The sequence below is a fragment of the Macaca thibetana genome, chromosome 7 (assembly GCF_024542745.1).
Source record: "Macaca thibetana thibetana isolate TM-01 chromosome 7, ASM2454274v1, whole genome shotgun sequence".
NCBI lineage: Eukaryota > Metazoa > Chordata > Mammalia > Primates > Cercopithecidae > Macaca > Macaca thibetana.
The window spans coordinates 14097482-14117419 of NC_065584.1; the positions used below are offsets into that span (position 1 = coordinate 14097482).

Sequence of the window (19938 nt, forward strand, 5' to 3'; positions counted from 1 at the left end):
TTACAGGTGTGGGCCACTGTGCCGGCCACATGTTACTGTAATTTTTCTATAACTAAATTGTCCTGTTTAGAAAAAGTTTTACTTATTATTATTATTTTTTTAATTTATTTTATGTTTTTGAGATGGAGTCTTGGTCTGTCGCCCAGGCTTCAGTGCAATGGTGCAATCTCGGCTCACTGCAACCTCTGCCTCCCAGGTTCAAGGGATTCTCCTGCCTCAGCCTCCTAGTAGCTGGGATTACAGGTGTGCACCACCACGACTGGCTGATTTTTGTATTCTTAGTAGAGATAGGTTTTCACCATGTTAGCCAGGCTGGTCTCCAACTCCTGACCTCAGGTGATCCACCTGCCTCCGCTTCCCAAAGTGCTGGGATTATAGGCGTGAGCCACCACACCTGGCCAGATTTTTACTTTTTAAAGAGGAAATACTGTAAATCACTGCGAAAACTAACAAAAGTTGCTGGTTCCTAAGAAAGCATTTCATCTTTGAACTTCCAAGTTAATAAAATCCCTACAATTTTCATTATTAAGAATATTAGGGGTTATAGTGCCATTTAAATACTGATGATACTCTTTGGTATGTCTTGTAGTAGGCATTGCAGACAATTTCTAATGCTTTACCTAATGTTTAATTAAAGAACTGAATTGAAAAAAGTGATGTAACACAGTGAAAGTAGAAAAATGTGGGGCTCAAATTCAATCTGTGCCCTTATTATTTGTGTGAATTTAGGCATGTTACTTAAACTCTGTCTCCCACTCCTCATCTGTAGAACGGAAATAGGACAACTGACTTCCCAATATTTTTGTAAGGTTTAATTGAGAAAACATCTGTAAAACCTAATATGGTGCCTGGTCCATAGATTGTCTTCAATTAGGAGAGGGCTGAAAAAATTAGATAATATAATAAGCAGCTAAACAATGTCTGACCAGCAGCCAGTGCTGGATAAGTAGTAATCTATAGACCAGAATGATTTTTTTCCTGTGATCTTTTGTTTCCTACACAGAATGCCACGGTCTACTAGAATGGGAGTTTCAAGAGAGCTACTTCCCCAGTGCCTAGGACAGTGCCTGGAGGGCAGCAGGCATCCCATAACAGACTGCTGAAAGAATGGGAGCATGACCATGTCATTGCAAGGATGGACTGAAGAATGAATGCCCTCAGACAGAGACATCTGAGTTCATAGTGCCTAAGGGAAGATGAAAGTTGCTCTGGTTGTAGTGGGCATAGACTGAGCTATTACAGTGAAGACAGGTTTCACTGAACCTTCCTCGGAGCAGTGGCCATGGGGATGGGTGGAAGTGGCTGTCAATTTGCTGGGCTTTTAGGATGCTCTGAACAGGCAAATCTCATCAAGTGGCTTCTCCATCTAAAACCTGTGCCTGGTGTCCCTTTGCTCGTAGGATAAAATCCAAACTCCTTCCCGGGCCTATCAGCCTCTCTGCTCACCTCTGTCTACTCTCCTCCTCTCACTGCAATGTCTGGCAGCACTGGACTTTTTCCAGTTCCTAAATACTATCATGCCATCTTCTGCCTGCAGTACCTTCTGCCTTGCAACTCACATTTTATCCACTCATGTCTCACCCGTGTCTGACATCTAGTGTGTACATATCCTTCAGGTATCAGCTTAAATGTCACTTACTTGAGAATCTTCCTTAACAAATATCCTTTCCCAAACTTGCCCACCATCCCGGTTAGGTTAGGGACCCTTCCTGTGTGTCCTCACAGCTCTCTGTATTTGTTCTACTTTAGCACTTCTTACCCTGTAAGGCAGTTTTGGGGTCTTTCCCCGACAATTAGAATGTAAGTTCCGGCCCGGCGCAGTGGCTCACGCTTGTAATCCCAGCACTTTGGGAGGCCGAGGCAGGCGGATCACGAGGTCAGGAGATTGAGACCACGGTGAAACCCCGTCTCTACTAAAAATACAAAAAATTAGCCGGCGCAGTGGCGGGCTCCTGTAGTCCCAGCTACTCGGGAGGCTGAGGCAGGAGAATGGCGTGAACCCGGGAGGCGGAGCCTGCAGTGAGCTGAGGTCAAGATCGCGCCACTGCACTCCAGCCTGGGCTACAGAGCGAGACTCTGTCTCAAAAAAAAAAAAAAAAGTAAGTTCCAAGATATTAATGATTTTCATGTTTTCTTTACTGCTTCACCAAGAGTGCCTAATGCCTGCCTAATAGTAGACACTCCATAATTATTTGTTGAATAAAATGAATGAAGTTCCATGTAGTAATTTCCATGAGACCTGGTTTTGTGTTGGTTCCTGCATAATTAACAGAAAGTACAGTGTCTGGCACAGAGTAGTTACGCATCAAATATTTATCAAATAAATAAATGTTATTTAATACTGATTATCCATTTATACTTCATGTAAGTGTTTATTTCAGGGATCAAATGAGAAGGAGTTAGTGTCAAATATTTCAGTTGTTTCACCTTTTATTCTGTTAATGCTTCCATATGTTGTGCTGCTTTTACATTCAAATTATTACTTAGCAACACTTAAACATTCTCTACTATCTATGATATATAGCACCAGTGATACCAATTCCCAATTTTAAAAAATTTACTTACTATCTACCTTCATTGTTTTTATTGTTGTCACCATGTATTTTGGGTTTAGAATAAGCCAACCAAGGGTCACCAAAAGCCCAAAGAACAAGTATTACTATCTCTAACACTTGACTTTAAGTCTTTCATCAGGAACATAGATCAGATACCTGAATTCAATTACATCCCCGTGAACTCAAATCACCTTTGTAAATACCAATAATGTGAACAAGTAAGTAGATTCTCAGAACATCAGTGTGCAATCCAACAATAACTTGGAGAAAAGTTAACCTTTCAAAAATATCCATCTCTCTCATTTTTAGAAGATTATATCTACAATTAAGTGGGGCAAAAAGGTGAACAAAGGCATCAAAAACTCCATTAGCCATAGGTTTCTTCTTTGATTTAATAATATATATATACATAAACAACCTCCTAGGACCTGGAGGTTGTTGATTTATTTGTTTTGCGGGATTTTTTGGTAGATATCTGTCATTATATTTAAAGTTAATGTTTTTTTCTCATTATTAATCACACCAAAATTCATACATTGTTGAATGGCTGAGCAACCAGGCTATCGGGGTCATTTTTTTGTTTCTTTTTTGAGATGGAGTCTCACTCTGTCACCCAGGCTGGAATGCAGTGGCGTGATCTCAGCTCACCACAGCCTCTGCCCCCTAGGTTCAAGTGATTCTCCTGCCTCAGCCTCCCAAGTAGCTGGGACTAGAGGAATGCACCACCACACCCGGCTAAAATTTTTTTGTATTTTTAGTAGAGACGGGGTTTCACCATGTTGGCCAGGATAGTCTCGATCTCCTGACCTCGTGATCTGCCCACCCAGGCCTCCCAAAGTGCTGGGATTACAGGTGTGAGCAACCATGCCTGACTTATTTTTTATTTTTTATTAATTATTATTATTATTTTATTTTATTTTATTTTGAGACAGAGTCTGGCTCAGTCACCCAGGCTGGAGTGCAGTGACACTCCTTGGCTCACTGCAACCTCCGCCTCCTGGGTTCAAGTGATTCTTCTGCCTCAGCCTTCTGAGTAGCTGGGATTACAGGCATAAGCAACAAAACTGGCTAATTTTTGCATGTTGGCCCGGCTGGTCTCAAACTCTGGACCTCAGGTGATCCGCCCGTCTCAGCCTCCCAAAGGGCTGAGATTACAGGTGTGAGTCACTGTGCCCAGCCTATCGGGGTCATTTATTTTATTTTATTTTATTTTTAGACAGAGTCTCACTCTGCAGCCAGGCTGGAGTGCGGTGGTGCGATCTTGGCCCGGTGCGATCTTGGCCCATTTCAATCTCTGCCTCCCAGATTCAAGCGATTCTCCCGCCTCAGTCTCCCAACTGGCTGGGGCTACAGGCGCGTACCACCACGCCCAGCTAATTTTTGTAGTTTTAGTAGAGACAGGGTTTCACCATGTTAGCCAGGATGGTCTCTATCTCTTGACCTTGTGATCCGCCTGCCTTGGTCTCCCAAAGTGCTGGGATTACAGGCGTGAGCCATCGCGCCCAGTCTGGGTCATTTAATTTTTATTTAGTGCATGAGCTGGTGATATTGGAAGTGCTGCAAGCCTTCTTATCAGAGCAGAATCTGCTAGTTAGGGTTTCTGCTAAATGATGAGCAAATCTGCAGCATCACTCTCACTGCTCATCCCTGTGGAGTGATTAATGGTAGCCAGAGTTAAGACCCTCAGCCAGTGGTATAGCAAATGGGACTGAGACTTAAGGCAATTTGCCCTGATGCCATAAATGCTTTTGAAATTGATTTGAATTAATTCATCTTTAAACCACTTAGTTTCAGAAAGGATTTATGACCATGTCCAAAGGCACAGTAAATATAATCCAGCAAGATAAAAATCTATGTATAAGTAAGTGAGGCCAGTGTGGCACAGGAGAAATACAGATGGGGCATCACAGGGCTCCTCTCCTCTTACCTGTGTACTGCAACCCCCTGTACTCGCTTATTGCCCCAGGAGGTTTTAAATTGGGCCAGTAGTGGAAAAGCATTTGCACAGCTGGAGGCTTCACTTGTGAAGGCCCATACGCAATCACATACAAAAGATCCTAAAGGAAACAGCAAGCATATTTTGACTTAGCATCATGAAATAAAAAGAAAGGTAGAGACTTCAACATTACCAAAGCAGTGAAAATTCTAATGGAGGGGTTGAGGTGAGTAATTTCCCTGGAATCTCATGCAGGCATGTTTCATAGATTAGATCCCGTTAAAACATTATATTTTTATGATTTATGTATTTACTGGTCCTTCTGTAAATGAGCCCTCACAGGTAGAGTACAAAGTACTTTATCTTCTAACAAATTCGTCTCTAATCAGATTGATGTTAAGGAAAGATTTTAGAGTAGCATAAGACAGTTTGCCAAATACTGCATTTGAAAAAATATTTCCCTAATCACATTTCTTAAACATTCACATCTCCTATTTGAAAGAGGACAGATTCTCAAGCAACCTTTCAAATTAAATAAAATTGTTTGTCATAACACATAATATTAGCTTAATTCCAAGAATAAGATACATCCAATTACTTTATCCATCAAGACACGATGTTCTTAAAGTACTATTTCTGCTCTAAATGATAAATAATTAACCATTAAAGAAAGAATTATAGGTACTGCCACATCAAAATAATAGGACGTCAATAAATTTGACCTAAACAACAGTTTTAATATGTAAACAATTTTTACTGTATTATACAAATTAAGTTTGTGACTATGGGTTAAATTTGACCCAAAACTTACTTTCCAGACTTCTTGTTTATATTTCATGAGGCATTCCAGTAATTGACAATGATACACTGTAATGTAGAAAATGTAATTCATACATGAAATGTAAATACCAAACAAAACATCCTTTGATATATATATAACAAATTACTTCAATATGACTTTTCAGTCTCTAATCATTAAATTAGAAATAACTTCTGTCCATATGTTCATACTTAAAAAATATCACATAAGCCCTTGACCTTATCAAGCTTTGTCCCAAGGTCCTTGAGAATTATTTCATGCTTCATGTTAACAACGGAAATATTTTTAAAGTCCCTAGTAATCATACATTCATAAAATAAACTTGTATCAACATAAGATCTACATAGGAAAAAAAAACTAGCCCAACAGAATCATAATAAAAGCTCATATTTATTGAACATTCATCATTTGCTAGATATTGTAGAAAGAGCTTTATACGTATTATCTCACAATTACCATGGTGCAGTTAGGAAACTAAGGCTCAGTTTCCAACTTGCCCAAGGTTGAATGGATAGCAAGTGACAGACTTGATGGATTAGAGTGGGGTTTTATCATTTCATCATCAGTTCCATCTTATAGAGGAATTTTTAAAAGCTACACGACAGCAAGATTCTTTGATTTGCCTATCTTCACTTGGGGAACAAAGATACTTTCAACCTAGTTAGATGCCTTTTGATACCTTCCCTAATCTATATTCCAGGCTTATGCTGACATTGAAGCAGTTCACACTTTATTCACCAATGACCTCCATGTCATTCAATCCAATGGACATTTTTCAGTCTGCATCTTACTTGACTTTTCAGCCACATTCAGTACTGCTGACTACTGTCTCCTTTTTGAAACACTCTTTCCTTGGCTTCATAATATGAATGACCCTCCCCTGTCACCTGTGGTGGACAACACTGTTACTACTCAACTGCTGTCAACACCCTTTTTTCTTGTCCATTTGCCAATTGATATGGTTAAGTTGTGTGTCCCCACCCAAATCTCATCTTGAATTGTAATCCCCAGGTTTTAGGAAGAGACCAAGTGGGAAGTGATTGGATCATGGGGGCAGTTTGCCCAATGCTGTTCTCGTGATAGTGAGTGAGTTCTCACGAGATCTGATGGTTTCATAAAGGCAGTTTTCCCTGCACTTGCTAGCTGTCTCATTCCTGCCATCATGTGAAGAAGGTCTTTGCTTCCCCTTTACCTTCTACCGTGATTGTTAAGTTTCCTGAGGCCTCCCCAGCCATGTGGAACTGTGAGTCAATTAAACTTCTTTTCTTTATAAATTACCCAGTCTCTGGCAGTTCTTTATAGCAGTGTAAAAACGGACTAATGCACCAATACACAGACTACAAAAGCAAGATATTTTCCCAGAGCCCCTTGCAGCTACAGGTGGCCATGTGAAGAAAATCTGCTGCGGAGCTTCTGAGACATACTTTCTCCCTCTGATAAAACAAAAGAGGTACACCAGGAGACTTTTCTCTTAATGACTCTGCTTGATCCTATTACCTGTTTTTGCATGTAGTTATGTAAGGTTATAACAACCTCCACAGTGGCAGCCTTCTTGCAAACATGAGGGGAATTCCAAGATCTCAGTCCCCTGATATTGTGGAGCTATCTTCAGGACTTCCTATTAAGTAAACAACCAATGTGCTTATACTTTAAAGCCTCTGTCAGCCAAAGACATCTTAACAGTGCAACCTCTCTGTCTCTTTGGAGAGCTCATCCTCTTCCACTGGGCCATTATCTGTTGAAGTTCCTGAAGGCCTAGTCACAGAACCACTCCACATTTCTTTCATTCTCTGCTCTCCCCTAAGCAATCTCACACTCATTCACAACTTCAGCAGCCATCTATATGTAATTCAATGAAGGGCACTGGACACTTGTGTGTGGGCTCAAAGTTCATTAGCTCTAGTCTAAAGCTCTGTTCTGAGCTCCAGACTCATAATACAACTACCTAATTACCAGCTCCTATTAGGTGTCTCAAAGATACTGTGAACACAACACGTCTGAAACAGATCTCAAGATCTTCCCTCAGAGGCCTGATCTTCTTCTTCCAATGCCTCCTTTATCAGTGAGTAGAACCACTGTTACAGTTTGCATCTGTGTCCCCACCAAATCTCAGGTTCAGTTGTAATCCCCAATGTTGGAGCAGGGCCTTAAAAATTTAAAAAGGTGATTGGATCATGGGGGTGGGTCCTTCATGAATGGTTTAGCACCATCCCTTTTGTGCTACTCTCATGATACAGTTCTCACAAGATCTGGTTGTTTAAAAGTGTGTGGCACCATGCCTGTAATCCCAGCACTTTGGGAGGCCGAGGCGGGTAGATCAAAACTCCTGAGGTCAGGAGTTCAAGACCAGACTGGCCAACATGGTGAAACTCCATCTGTACTAAAAATACAAAAAATTAGCTGGGTGTGGTGGTGGGCGCCTGTAATCCCAGCTACTCAGGAGGCTGAGGCAGGAGAATTGCTTGAACCTGGGAGGTGGAGGTTGCAGTGAGCTGAGATTGCGCCACTGCACTCCAGCCTGGGCAACAAGAGCAAAACTCTGTCTCAAAAAAAAAAAAAAAAAAAAAAAAAGTGGCAACTCCCCTTCTCTCTCTTCCTCCTGCTCGAGCCATGTTTAAGACGTGCTTCCCTTTTGCCTTCTACCATGATTATGAGTTTTCTGAGTCTCCTCTTAGAGACAGGAGCTACTATGCTTCCTGTACAGCCTACAGAACCATGAGTCAATGACACCTCTTTTCTTTATATACTACCTAGTCTTAGGTATTTCTTTATAGCAATGTAACAACAAACTAATATGACCACCATGCATCCAGTTAGTGCATCCAGAAACCCACTCTAGCCAATATGTTACCAAGACTTATCAATTTTACTTCCTACATAGCTCTCAGATAGATCTGCTTGTTCTTCAGTTTCAATTGTCCCTGCCTTTGAAGTGCTTAGACAAATGCAATGACCTCCTTCCAGGTCAATTTATACACAACCTGACTTCTTTTCAATCTGTTCTCAACTGCAGTGGGGGTGACACACACCAGAGCCCACTCAAAGCCCATCAGCAGCTTCCCATTAGATTTGGAATAAACACAGGCCTCCCTAACAGAGCTCACAACACCCTGCATGTTCCAGCCCATGGAACTTTAAGTCTAATGTCACACCAGGGAGCCCTCACTCTGAGTTCCAGCTACACTGATCCTTCAGTCTCAGCTGTTTGCCATGACACATGAGATTCCTCTTCCTGAACCATCCCTCCTTGTAGGCCTTGCTCACACTACTCATCCTGCAGTTCTCAAACCAAAGGTTACTTCCTCAAAGAAGCCCTCCTGACTTCCTCAATAAAAGCAAAATTTCCTTTTATAACATCTTATAGCAAAACGTATCTGAAGCACTTGTCACAAGTGAAACTTTACACTTGATTTTATGATTATTTGATTGTCTTCTCGCCTCTCACCCCAACCATATGATAAGCTTCCTGAGATGAGGATGGGGTCAGTCACATGTCACTAAACATGGAGCCCCCAGTGCCTAGCACATGGTGGATACTCACTGACTACTGATTGAATGGTCGCTCTAGAATTGGAAATTTGGTCTTAAGTCATCACTGAATTCTCAAGTGCAGATGTTCCAAGACACTTTCTCATACACAGTGTCTGCTATTCTCCACGGGTATGCTATATGAACCTTGTTCAGAGCCGTCCACTGACCCATGAATGTACCTGGATGGTTCCTTTGTTAAAACAGCTTCCCCTCCCAGAATGCCCCATTTACCTTATCAATAAAAACTCTGTTCCGCCAGGCACGGTGGCTCATGCCTGTAATCCCAGCACTTTGGGAGGCCAAGACAGGCGGATCACTTGAGGTCAGGAGTTCGAGGCCAGTCTAGCCAACATGATGAAACCCCATCTCTACTAAAAATACAAAAATTAGCCAAGCATAGTAGCATGTGCCTGTAGTCCCAGATACTGGGGAGGCTGAGGCAAGAGAATTGCTTGAACCCAGGAGGCAGAGGTTGCAGTGAGCCATGCCACTGCGCTCCAGCCTGGGCAACAAAGTGAGATTCTCGAAAAATAAAACAAAACAAAACTCAGTCCATAATTTAAAACTCATCCTTGGCCCAAGTGACACAAAGTGTTTTCTGATCATTTCAATCCATACAAGTCCCTCCTTCTGATGAATTAACATAGTCTAACGTATTTATTTAGTACTCCTATGTACTACATTACATTGTCAACTAATGACTTATGTAAATATGCCTGATCTTCCCAATTAGACATAAACTTCATAGCAAGCACCATATCTTATGTTTTTCTGTGGTTTCCACAATGCCTAGCACAGAGCCCTGTATATAGAAGGTGCTCAATGAATGCTGGTTACTTAAGTAAGGATTGTGCTCTATCCTTGATACACAATCAGCTATAAGGAACAAGTTGCCAGTTGCGCTTCTTCCAATAAAAATTCAAACAACAGAACGATGACCTACTGCTTGGTCCCAGAGAGCCCCTGGTGGATGTTGCCTCACTTAAGTGCTTCCTATATCACAAGACTAGTTTTGGGTCCCAACTATGATTCCTAGTATAGAGTAGCTGGTTATAAACATTTCCTCATGAGCAAATGAAGATACAGGTTTTCAAATAATAGATGAAACTCTGTCTGACCACAGTAGTTTTCCAGTGAAACATTCAACTCAACATTCAACTCCAAGAAGAAAACAGCAAATTGTAGGGATTCACTACTTATTGAGAATTTACAATGTGTCAGTCACTAAAGTAAGCACTTTACATATATGTAACCCATTAAATCTTCACGGCAGTATTTTAAAGTACTGCAGGAAGAATTATTTCCATTTTATAGATGAGGACACTTGGTTTCGGGGGTAAAACACTTACTCAAGTTCACTAACTGGCAATTTGCAGGTAAGCTCAGATGTGAATCCACATATGACTAATCTCAAAGCACCCTGCTTTACTACCCATCTAGCTTAGAAATTTGGACCAAACTCTCATGATGAGACTCTAATTAACTAGATTCCAAAAAATGGTTTTATTAAGGATATAATATACAATAAATATAATATTTTGATTATTTTAAGCCAGATATATAAGATATAATTTCCCCATATATATTTTTAATTATATCTATATAATAATCATAAGAGATTTCATACTTAAAGAATGCTACAGACTGAATGTTTGTGCCACCTCAAAATTCTTCTGTTAAATCCAAACCCCCTAATGTGATAGTATTAACAAGTGGAGCCTTTAAGAGGTGATCAGTGCCCTTATAAAAGAGGCCGCAGAGAAATCCCTTGTCCTTTCTGTCATTTGAGGACACAGCAGAATGACAGCCATTCATGAACCAGGAAATGAGTTCTCACAGATCATCCAATCTATCAGCACCTTGATTTTGGACTTCCTAGCCCCTGGAACTATGAGAAACAAATGTGCATTGCTTATAAGTCATCCAGTTTATAGAATTTTTGTTATAGCAACCCAAATGGACTAAAACAGAAAATCGGTACTGAGAAGTGGGGTGACGCTGTAACAAATAGCTGAAAATGTGGGAGAGGCTTTGGAACTGGGTAACAGGTAGGGGTGGAAGAGTTTTGATGTGCAGGCTAGAAAAAAAGCCTATATTGCCATGAATAGACCTTTAAAAGCAATTCTGGCAAGGGTTGAAAAAGAAAAGAGGAAAGCAGTAGAAAAAGCCTCAATCTTCTCAGAGAATACCTAAATGATCCTGAAGAGAATGTTAGTATAAATATGAACAGTAAAGGCAATTCTGATGCAATCTCAGACAGAAATGAGGAACACATTACTGGAAAGTGGAGGAAAGGCCATCCTTGCTATGAAGTGGCAAAGAACTTGGCTGAATTGTGCTCATGTCCTAGTGTTTTGTGGATGGTAGAACTTGTGAGTGATAAAATTGGATACTTGGCTAAGAAAATTTCTTAGCAAAGTGTTGAAGGAGCAGCTGGATTTCTTCTGACTGCTAATACTGTAATAAAATGTGAGGAGAGAGAATGATCCAAAGACAGAATTGTTCATCAAAGAGGAAGAAGAACTTAAAGATTTGGAAGACTCTCAGCCTATCTGTATTGAAAGGATGAAGAAGCCTGTTAGGAAGAGAATGGTGAGAGTGTAGCCAAGTGGCCATTTAATAAGATTAGTCAGCTATCTCAACAGAAACCAGGAGGTATTGTCCAAAACAATGGAAGAATGACCCCAGAGGCACTTCAGAAATCCTCTGCACTGCCCCTCCCATCACAGACCCAGAGTGCAAGGACCCTGGGGGAAAAATGGTTTCAAAGGAGAGGCCACCAGCACTTTTGAGACTTCAGGACATGCCACACCCTCACAAGGCACCTTCTCACTTTGTAAAATTCAGTTCTATATTCCAGTGCCTCACTGTTCAGCTGCCCTTTGGGCAAAGCAGCATGCACTGTACCCAGAAAAGGCATGGGGGTGTAGTCACCTCCACCTAGATTTCAAAGGATGCCCAGAAGAGCTGGAACTCCACCCTGAGAGAGTCATGGGCACCGGACCCCAGCCTGCAGAGTGGGGCCCAGGAAGGGAACCACTGTGAGGGCCAGGGTCACTGTAGAGAACCCCCACCAGGGCAATGCCCAGCAAGCCATGGAGGCAGAGCCATGCAAAGCCATAGGGGCAGGGCCTTGGGGGCCCAACCCCTACACGGCAAAGCTGCCATGCAGGGCCACCACCTCAGTGGGTCCAGAAGACAGAACTCTTACCCCAATGGGTTTGGCAGGTGGGACCTCCACCCCAGTGGGCCTGGAAGGCAGAGCATCAAGTCGAAGAAGGTAATTTTCAAACCTTAAGGTATAATGTTGTTGGGTTTTAGACTTACTTGGAATCTGTTACCCCTTTTTTCTTTCCCATTTCTCCCTTTTGGATGGGAATGTCTATGCTATGCCTGTCCAACCATTGTATTTTGGAAGCATATAACTTGTTTGATTTCATAGGCTCACAGCTGGAGAGGAAATTGCCTCAGGAAATTGCCTCACCCATATCTGATTTAGATGGTATTTACATGAGACTTTGGACTCTTGAGTTCATGCTGAAATGAGTTACAATTTTCAGGGCTATTGGGATGGAATGAATGTTTTGCATATGAGAATAACATGAATCTGGGAAAATAGGGTGGAATACTATAGACTAAATGCTTGTGTGTCCTCTCAAAATTTATATGTTGCCAGACATGGTGGTTTATGCATGTGATCCCAGTACTTTGGGAGTCCACAGCAGGAGGATCACTTGAGGTCAGGAGTTTGAGACCAGTCTGGGAAACATAATGAGACCTTGTCTCTAAAAAATATTTAAAAATTAGCCAGATATGGTAGCACATGCCTGTAGTCCCAGCTACTCAAGAGGCTGAGGCAGGAGAATCGCTGGAGCCAGGGAGGTCAAGGCTGCAGTGAGCCATAATTGCACTACTGCACTCTAGCTTGAGTGACAGAGTAAGACTCTGTATCTAAAAAAAAAATTTTTAATTTGTATGTTAAACCCTAACCCTCAATGTGATGGTATTCAGAGTTGGGGCCTTTAGGAAGTAATTAGGTCATTAGGGCTGAGCCCTTATGCATGGGATTACTGCCTTTATAAAAGAGGCCCCCGAGAATTCCCTTTCCCTCCCACCATTTAAGGACACAACACAAAGAAGGCCATCCGTGAACCAGAAAGCAGGCCCTCACCGGACATCAACTCTGCTGGCACCTTGATCATGGACTTCCTAGCCTCCAGAACTGAGAGAAATAACTGTTTACTGTTTATCAGCCACGCAGTTTATATTTTTGTTATGACCCAACGGACTAAGACAGAAGATGACACTCCAGACTTAGAAGCATTAAGATTTTGAAATAAAAAAATTTTCCTCATTTTGAGTCAGAAGTTCAATTATTATTTATTACATAATTAAGTAGATAGCAAAAAAAAAAAAAAAAAAAAAAACACCACAGTGCCACCAGATTTGTTTACTTTCCAAATAAACATTAAATGAAAATAAAAATGAGTTTATATCTTAGCACATGTTTTGGTCAGTTTTCCAAAGTTATCTGCAATTATACTGACAAACGGAAATCAAACAGAGTAAATGTGAAAGTCTGTCCAACATCACTAGTAATGGAAGAACTACAAATCAAAACAATGAGATATTAATGTTCATCTGTCTAACTCTACACAAATTTTATAATAATAATGACAAATCACAATGAGACAAGTACTTTCACATACTACTGGAAATATTGAAAATTTCTCAAGTCCTTTAACTCATTAATCCCTCTTTTATTGGTTTATTTTATGGAAATAATCAGAAATATAGTAAAAGGTTTATGTTTAAGGATATTTGTGTGTACTGGGGTAGCCAATTTACCAAAATATTAACAGTGGTTATCTTTTGTTCTTAGAATTGCTGGTGATTTTTATGTTTCTAATTTTACTATTTCTGTATACTTATATTCAGTCCATTTCCAGTCATGTTCTAAAATCATGTCCTCAAATATTCTAAAAATATCACTAGCCAGCAAGATCACTGCTAATAGCAATAGGCAAGATAAATTGATTCCAACTCAAAAGTCTGTTTTCTACACAGCTCCATGATGATGATGTTCTCACACGAGAACATCTAGCTTGCTTGTTTGATGTCTTGTTTAATTATTGGCATTAGAATTAGTCAAACCTTTCCAATTTTCACTTACCTGGATTGGATGTGTACTGCATTGCGATCATTAACATGGACGATGCAGAGAGGTTAACATGGGCAGGTACGCCTTCTCTCCTTGAGGAGCCCACTGCAACCAAAAGTTCTTTGATTAGACACAATTTAATCTCTACATATACCTGTTACTTTGCACAGAACATGAGAGATAAGAAGGAACTTAAAAAAAAAAAAAAAAAAAAAAAAAAAAAAAAACCTCCAATAAAGCTAATGGAAGTTTTGCCCAAATGAAACCACAAAATGTGTCCTGGCATACAAATGCTATAGTTGTCATCTCCATGGGAAAATCAAGTGAGAATGTATAAGGAGACAGAACAGCGCCAGAAAGTGATGTAATGGCTTTATCAGAGTTGTACTTAGATGGGATCTCTACCCCCAAGATGTTTGTATTTAGATGGAAAAGAAAGAAAAAACAGAATCCTCTATGTGCCCAAAGATAAAGCCATGTTGAAGGGTATCCCAATGAGAAAATAAAAAGGAAAGGTTTTTAAACTCAAATTGAACATATTAATTTTTAGAGATGCAGATGAAATAATACTTTAATTATAATGTATAACATTAATTTCGTTACAATACAAACTCTAAATCACATATTATAAAAATAATGATATATTAATTTAAAATTTTTCAATTTTCACATATCATTAAACAGTTTTATTCAAACCTTCACATGTAACTTCATCATCAATATCTTCATTACCATAAGAACCACTTTTTTAGTTTTTTAGAGCTTACCATCTTCATATTCATCTGAGTTGTTTGAAATAAAGCAATTTTTGAATCTGTGAATAACACAGTTGCTGGGCATTTTATACTACGCCAACAAGCATAAAATCACAAAGCAAATTGGTTTCTTTAAAATCCATCTTATCGCTGTATAATCATGGTCTCCACTCACAAACTGCTTTTAAGACATCTTTAAGTGGCTTGTTTTAGATGACATCAAATACCATATTAAATTTCTTTGTCTCTCTTTTTTAAGACAGTGTATCAGGTCACCCCTTTAAGTATTCAAAAGTAGCACTGATGGAAACCATTTGGGGAAATACATTGTCTCCCAAGAGGACTTTCTTTCTTTCTTTTTTTTTTTTCTTAGACGGAGTCTCACTCTTGTTGCCCAGGCTAGAGTGCAGTGGTGCGATCTCAGCTCACTGCAACCTCCACCCCCTGGGTTCAAGCGATTCTCCTGCCTCAGCCTCCCGAGTAGCTGGGATTGCAGGCACCCGCCACCACACCCAGCTAATTTTTGTATTTTTAGTAGAGATGGGTTTCACCATCTTGGCCAGGCTGGTCTTGAACTCCTGACCTCGTGATCCACCCGCCTCAGCCTCCCAGAGTGCTGGGATTACAGGCGTGATCCACTGCGCCCGGCCCCAAGAGGACTTTCTTATTTCAAACACAGTAATTGAGAGAGGACCCACCTAATAAAAACTTTATTAGTACTCAAATATAAAATGAATTCCTCTTTTCTCAGGGAAAATTGCAGAAGCAGAAGAAACCTCTCCTTACACTTGGGCTTGTGTGGCAGAGTGTCAAGCATGAACAGAATGGTGTGCAGAGAGCACAAAACCCTCAAAAAGTCAACCCTTACATTTCTAAACATAATAGAGAAGACCACTGCCACGAGCAACAACAAAAAGCAAATAACCTCAAAATCTGCTTTATTTTATTTTATATTAAAGTACAATAGGTGTGGATTATATCTCACCTACATCCAAAAAGGATAACTTCTAATAAAACACATGTATAATAGAATCATCAAAACACTAATAAAAATTTGTCATATAATAAATCAGAGGAGATAAAAAATTTTTAACACAATTATTTTCTTTTTACATAAAGGAATTTGGGCACCGAAGTAGACAGTGGCCTTTAAAACAATTTTACAAAAATAAACAAACAAAACACATTTATCACTAAGTTCCATTTACTTAAGTTGGCTTTTATTAATCGCTTGCAGCTAGACAGCTGCTAACCCACTAAGCAGGTGATACTCAGGGAGATAAACTAGTTTGGCTCCACAACTTATTAAATAAATAGGTATTAATAATTAGACAAAGATTGGGGATCAATTCACTGCTCTTAGACAGTCAAATTGATTAATCAAATGTGATTAATCAAGAAAAAAGAACTTTCGGCCAAATGCTAAGGAACAAAGTGCAAGCTGCTCTCAAACTGTAGCCAGGGAGTTTGTTCAAATTCAGCTTCTTTGGGGCCAAAGAAGACACTCCTGGAGAGTCAGCTTGGAAACCACATTTTCCAGTAAAGTACATGTTTAATTAATAAGCACATCGGGTGATTCTGATGCAAGCTGGCTTTGGACCACTGTTTGAGAAGTACTATTAGAGGGATGAGAAATAGGGAAAATGCCCAGTAAGGTGTCCTGGGGCAGGAAGAATAATTGCACGCCCTGTGCCCTTTGTTAAAGAAAGAAAAGAAAAAATAAATTCTTGTCTCAGACGTATTCAAGAAATACACACACACACACACACACACATACATATATATATTCTTGTTTTGGGACAAGCATTTCACCTTTGTTTAAATTCATCTCAAGCTTTTTAATAATATGCATTTAATAATATGTATTTCTCAACAATGAAAACTGCTATTAAGGAAGGCTGAGAGTCACTGTAAATGGAGGCCTTGAAAAGTGGGAGAAATGCCCACATGTCTCAGATGATTTAGGCGAAGTCTTTTTGCAGAATGGCCCAAATGGCTCAGCCACCTCTGGATGTCCCTGCTATTCCTACAAATCCATACTCTCCGTCAAGAATGACCAGCCAGGAGGTCAAAAGCATTCCCCTGGCTCAAGCCTAGAAAATTGGCTGCAATACTTACATAAACAGATGGTGCCTTGCAATTTCCTAGCCTTCTAACAGACTGAATAAAATCATTGCAATTCTAATTTAATAAACATGCACAGGCACACATCATTTATTGAATCTTGTTAAAAAGGCATGATGTAAACAGATGTGCAGCTTGTCCCCATGAGGGTGTAAAAAGCCAAGATTATAAACAATAGAAGGGAGAAGATAATTAATCAAAATAAGAAAATTTTGCATTTAATATTGTGCTCAGGAAATACAATTAAAAGTTCTCAGTCCTATTCCCTATCCTCCCAGCATCACCAGAACAACCATTACCATGATCTCCTCCCTCCAGGAATAGTAACAATGCCTTAATATGTTCCTGCATTTTGTAGTTCTGAATGTATTATTATGTACAGCTCTTATATGACTCTCATCCAAAAGAAGAATTATATGGGAAAAGCCATTTTATAAAAGAGAGATCATCAAGTTATTTGCATGACAGCACCAACCTAATTATTTGGACTACAGGCCAAGTCACTTGACTTCATAGCTAATGCTCTATTCATTTTCTGTCTGTTTTAGACAGAAATAGACTATTTCAACAACTTTTTTGGTCAGTACTTCCTGTATACTAGACATTGTTCTAGGTCCTGGGGATACAGTGCTAAGGACAGACAAGTCATCATTAAAAAGTCAGGAAACAACAGGTTCTGGAGAGGATGTGGAGAAATAGGAACACTTTTACACTGTTGGTGGGACTGTAAACTAGTTCAACCACTATGGAAGACAGTGTGGTGATTCCTCAAGGATCTAGAACTAGAAATACCATTTGACCCAGCTATCCCATTACTGGGTATATACCCAAAGGATTATAAATCATGCTGCTATAAAAACACATGCACACGTATGTTTACTGTGGCACTATTCACAATAGCAAAGACTTGGAACCAACCCAGATGTCCATCAGTGATAGACTGGATTAAGAAAATGTGGTACATATACACCATGGAATACTACACAGCCATAAAAAAGGATGAGTTCATGTCCTTTGTAGGGACATGGATGAAGCTGGAAACCATCATTCTGAGCAAACTATCAGAATGGAAAACCAAACACCGCATGTTCTCACTCATAGGTGGGAATTGAACAATGAGAACACTTGGACACAGGAGGAGAACATCACACACCGGGGCCTGTCATGGGGTGGTGGGAGGGGGAAGGGATAGCATTAGGAGATACACCTAATGTAAATGACGAGTTAATGGGACTCCAACATGGCAGCATACCAACATGGCACATGCATACATATGTAACAAACCTGCATGTTGTGCACATGTACCCTAGAACTTAAAGTATAATAAAAAAAAAAAAAAAAGAAAAAAAATACAGACAAGTCTTTGTCCTTATGGATCCTAGATGCTAGAGCTGTGTTACCCGATATGGTGACCACTAGTCACATGTGGCTATTTAAACTTAATTAAAATTAAATAATATTTAAAATTCCATTCCTCAGTCTCACTAGACACATTTTAAGAGCTTAGTAGCCACATGGGGCAGTGGCTACTCTACTGGGCAGCACAACATTTTTAATGTTTTTATGGAACATTCCATCATTACAGGAAGTTCTGTAGACAGCGCTATTCTACATGAAAGGGCAAACAGGTACTTGTGGCAAAATGGAAGCAGTGCAAGGGAATAAAGAGAAAGTGATGGAAGGTCCTGTTTCAGCCAGAGGGTAAGAAAGGGCATCTTGAAAGATGTACTTGAGCTTAAACCTAAAGAATGTAAGGAAGCAAATAATCATGAGACAATTTGGGAGAAGGACTTTGAAGACAGAATAAAGCATGGAGCAAAAGCAAAAGTGTGGTGCCTTTGGGAAACTGCAGAAAAGCCAAGCCTCCTGGAGCAGAGTGAAGACAAGGAGATGTAGTGATTGGAACAGGAAGGTAGGTAGGGATCAGGTCATAGAGGGCCTATGAGCCAAGGAAGGGCACTGAATTTGATTTGTAAGAGTGATGGGAAGCTAGGTGGTTTTGCTGAGGGAAGTGGCATGATCTGATTTACATGTCTGGAGGATAGCTCTGGCTTTTTGATGGAAAGCAGAAGGTAGGAGGGCTAAAAAGTAAGCAGGGAGACCAGTTCGGAAGCTACTGGACTGGCCCCAATGAGAGCTGGTGGTAAGAAGTGGCCTGAATGGGGATATACTGAAATGAATTCCACTGGCCTTACACTTATCTAAAGGGTGAAAGTAAAGGAGCCATCTGGAAGGAAGAAACACCCTATGGTGTAAGTTTTTCAATGTAACAGAACCATTTCCTGTATTCTGCCAGACTGCACTGCCTGGATTAAAAAGTGGTCTCACCTCTACGTGGGCCTCCTACTTGTGTGAGCGGAGGTAATTGTGTTCCATGAGATAGGGTTTAAGCAAAAGATGTCCATGCCTTCAGAAGGACACTATCAGTTAAACATAAAAGGAAGACCAAGACAATGTGACCCAGGAGCCTATGCAGCATTAAAATATTTGCAGAATTATAGATTAATGAAAAGTCAGGGACAGAATGCCCATCCATACTCTGGAAGTGTTCTGTCAGATTCTATGAGTCCAAAAACTGCTACAATGATTATTGTTATTATACAACACACTCTAGAAGAAAAAATGCCAAAGCCCCAGCAGATGGCCTCTTACCTTAAGCAATATTTAAGATGATGAAATTTCAGGACAACGTGTGAATTTTAACTAGGTATTGGAATGAGTTGCAATGGGATTTGATATGTCTGTGATTTGACTATGCATTTGGCCTGATATACACCTGCATAACATCACATGATATTTAAAGGCAATTCTCATACATTATTGCACGGTCTTCACAACAGACATGGGATGTGGACAAAGGAAGTTATCCTTATCACCATTTTACAGCTAAGGAAACCAAAGTTCCATGAGGTTAGGAGATTTGCCAGTAGTTGAAGGATTATAACTCAGCTCTTCTGGATTTCTATGTCAAAACATTTCCCATGACTCAGCAATAAAACTCTCAAAGTATATAGGGAAACCTACCTTAGAAAAACAACCATTAGCTAATAAAACAG

General features: G+C 40.1%; 2 protein-coding genes across 17 annotated transcripts in view; one reads left to right on the top strand and one right to left on the bottom strand.

The window, feature by feature from the left end:
* The window catches only part of LGMN (legumain), a 1022235-nt gene that overhangs the window by 217904 nt on the left and 784393 nt on the right, over positions 1-19938 (top strand). The gene's annotated exons all lie outside the window — the stretch shown is intronic.
* The window catches only part of UNC79 (unc-79 homolog, NALCN channel complex subunit), a 277488-nt gene that overhangs the window by 204374 nt on the left and 53176 nt on the right, over positions 1-19938 (bottom strand). For 15 of the 16 annotated variants that reach the window (XM_050798992.1, XM_050798985.1, XM_050798983.1 and 12 more), the window contains 3 exons: positions 14016-14108; positions 5303-5358; positions 4483-4612 (listed from right to left, as the gene is read on the bottom strand). In XM_050798992.1, coding sequence (XP_050654949.1) covers positions 4483-4612; positions 5303-5358; positions 14016-14108 — 279 coding nt within the window. The remainder of the gene's footprint in view (positions 1-4482; positions 4613-5302; positions 5359-14015; positions 14109-19938) is intronic. The other variant, XM_050798990.1, reaches the window with a different exon arrangement.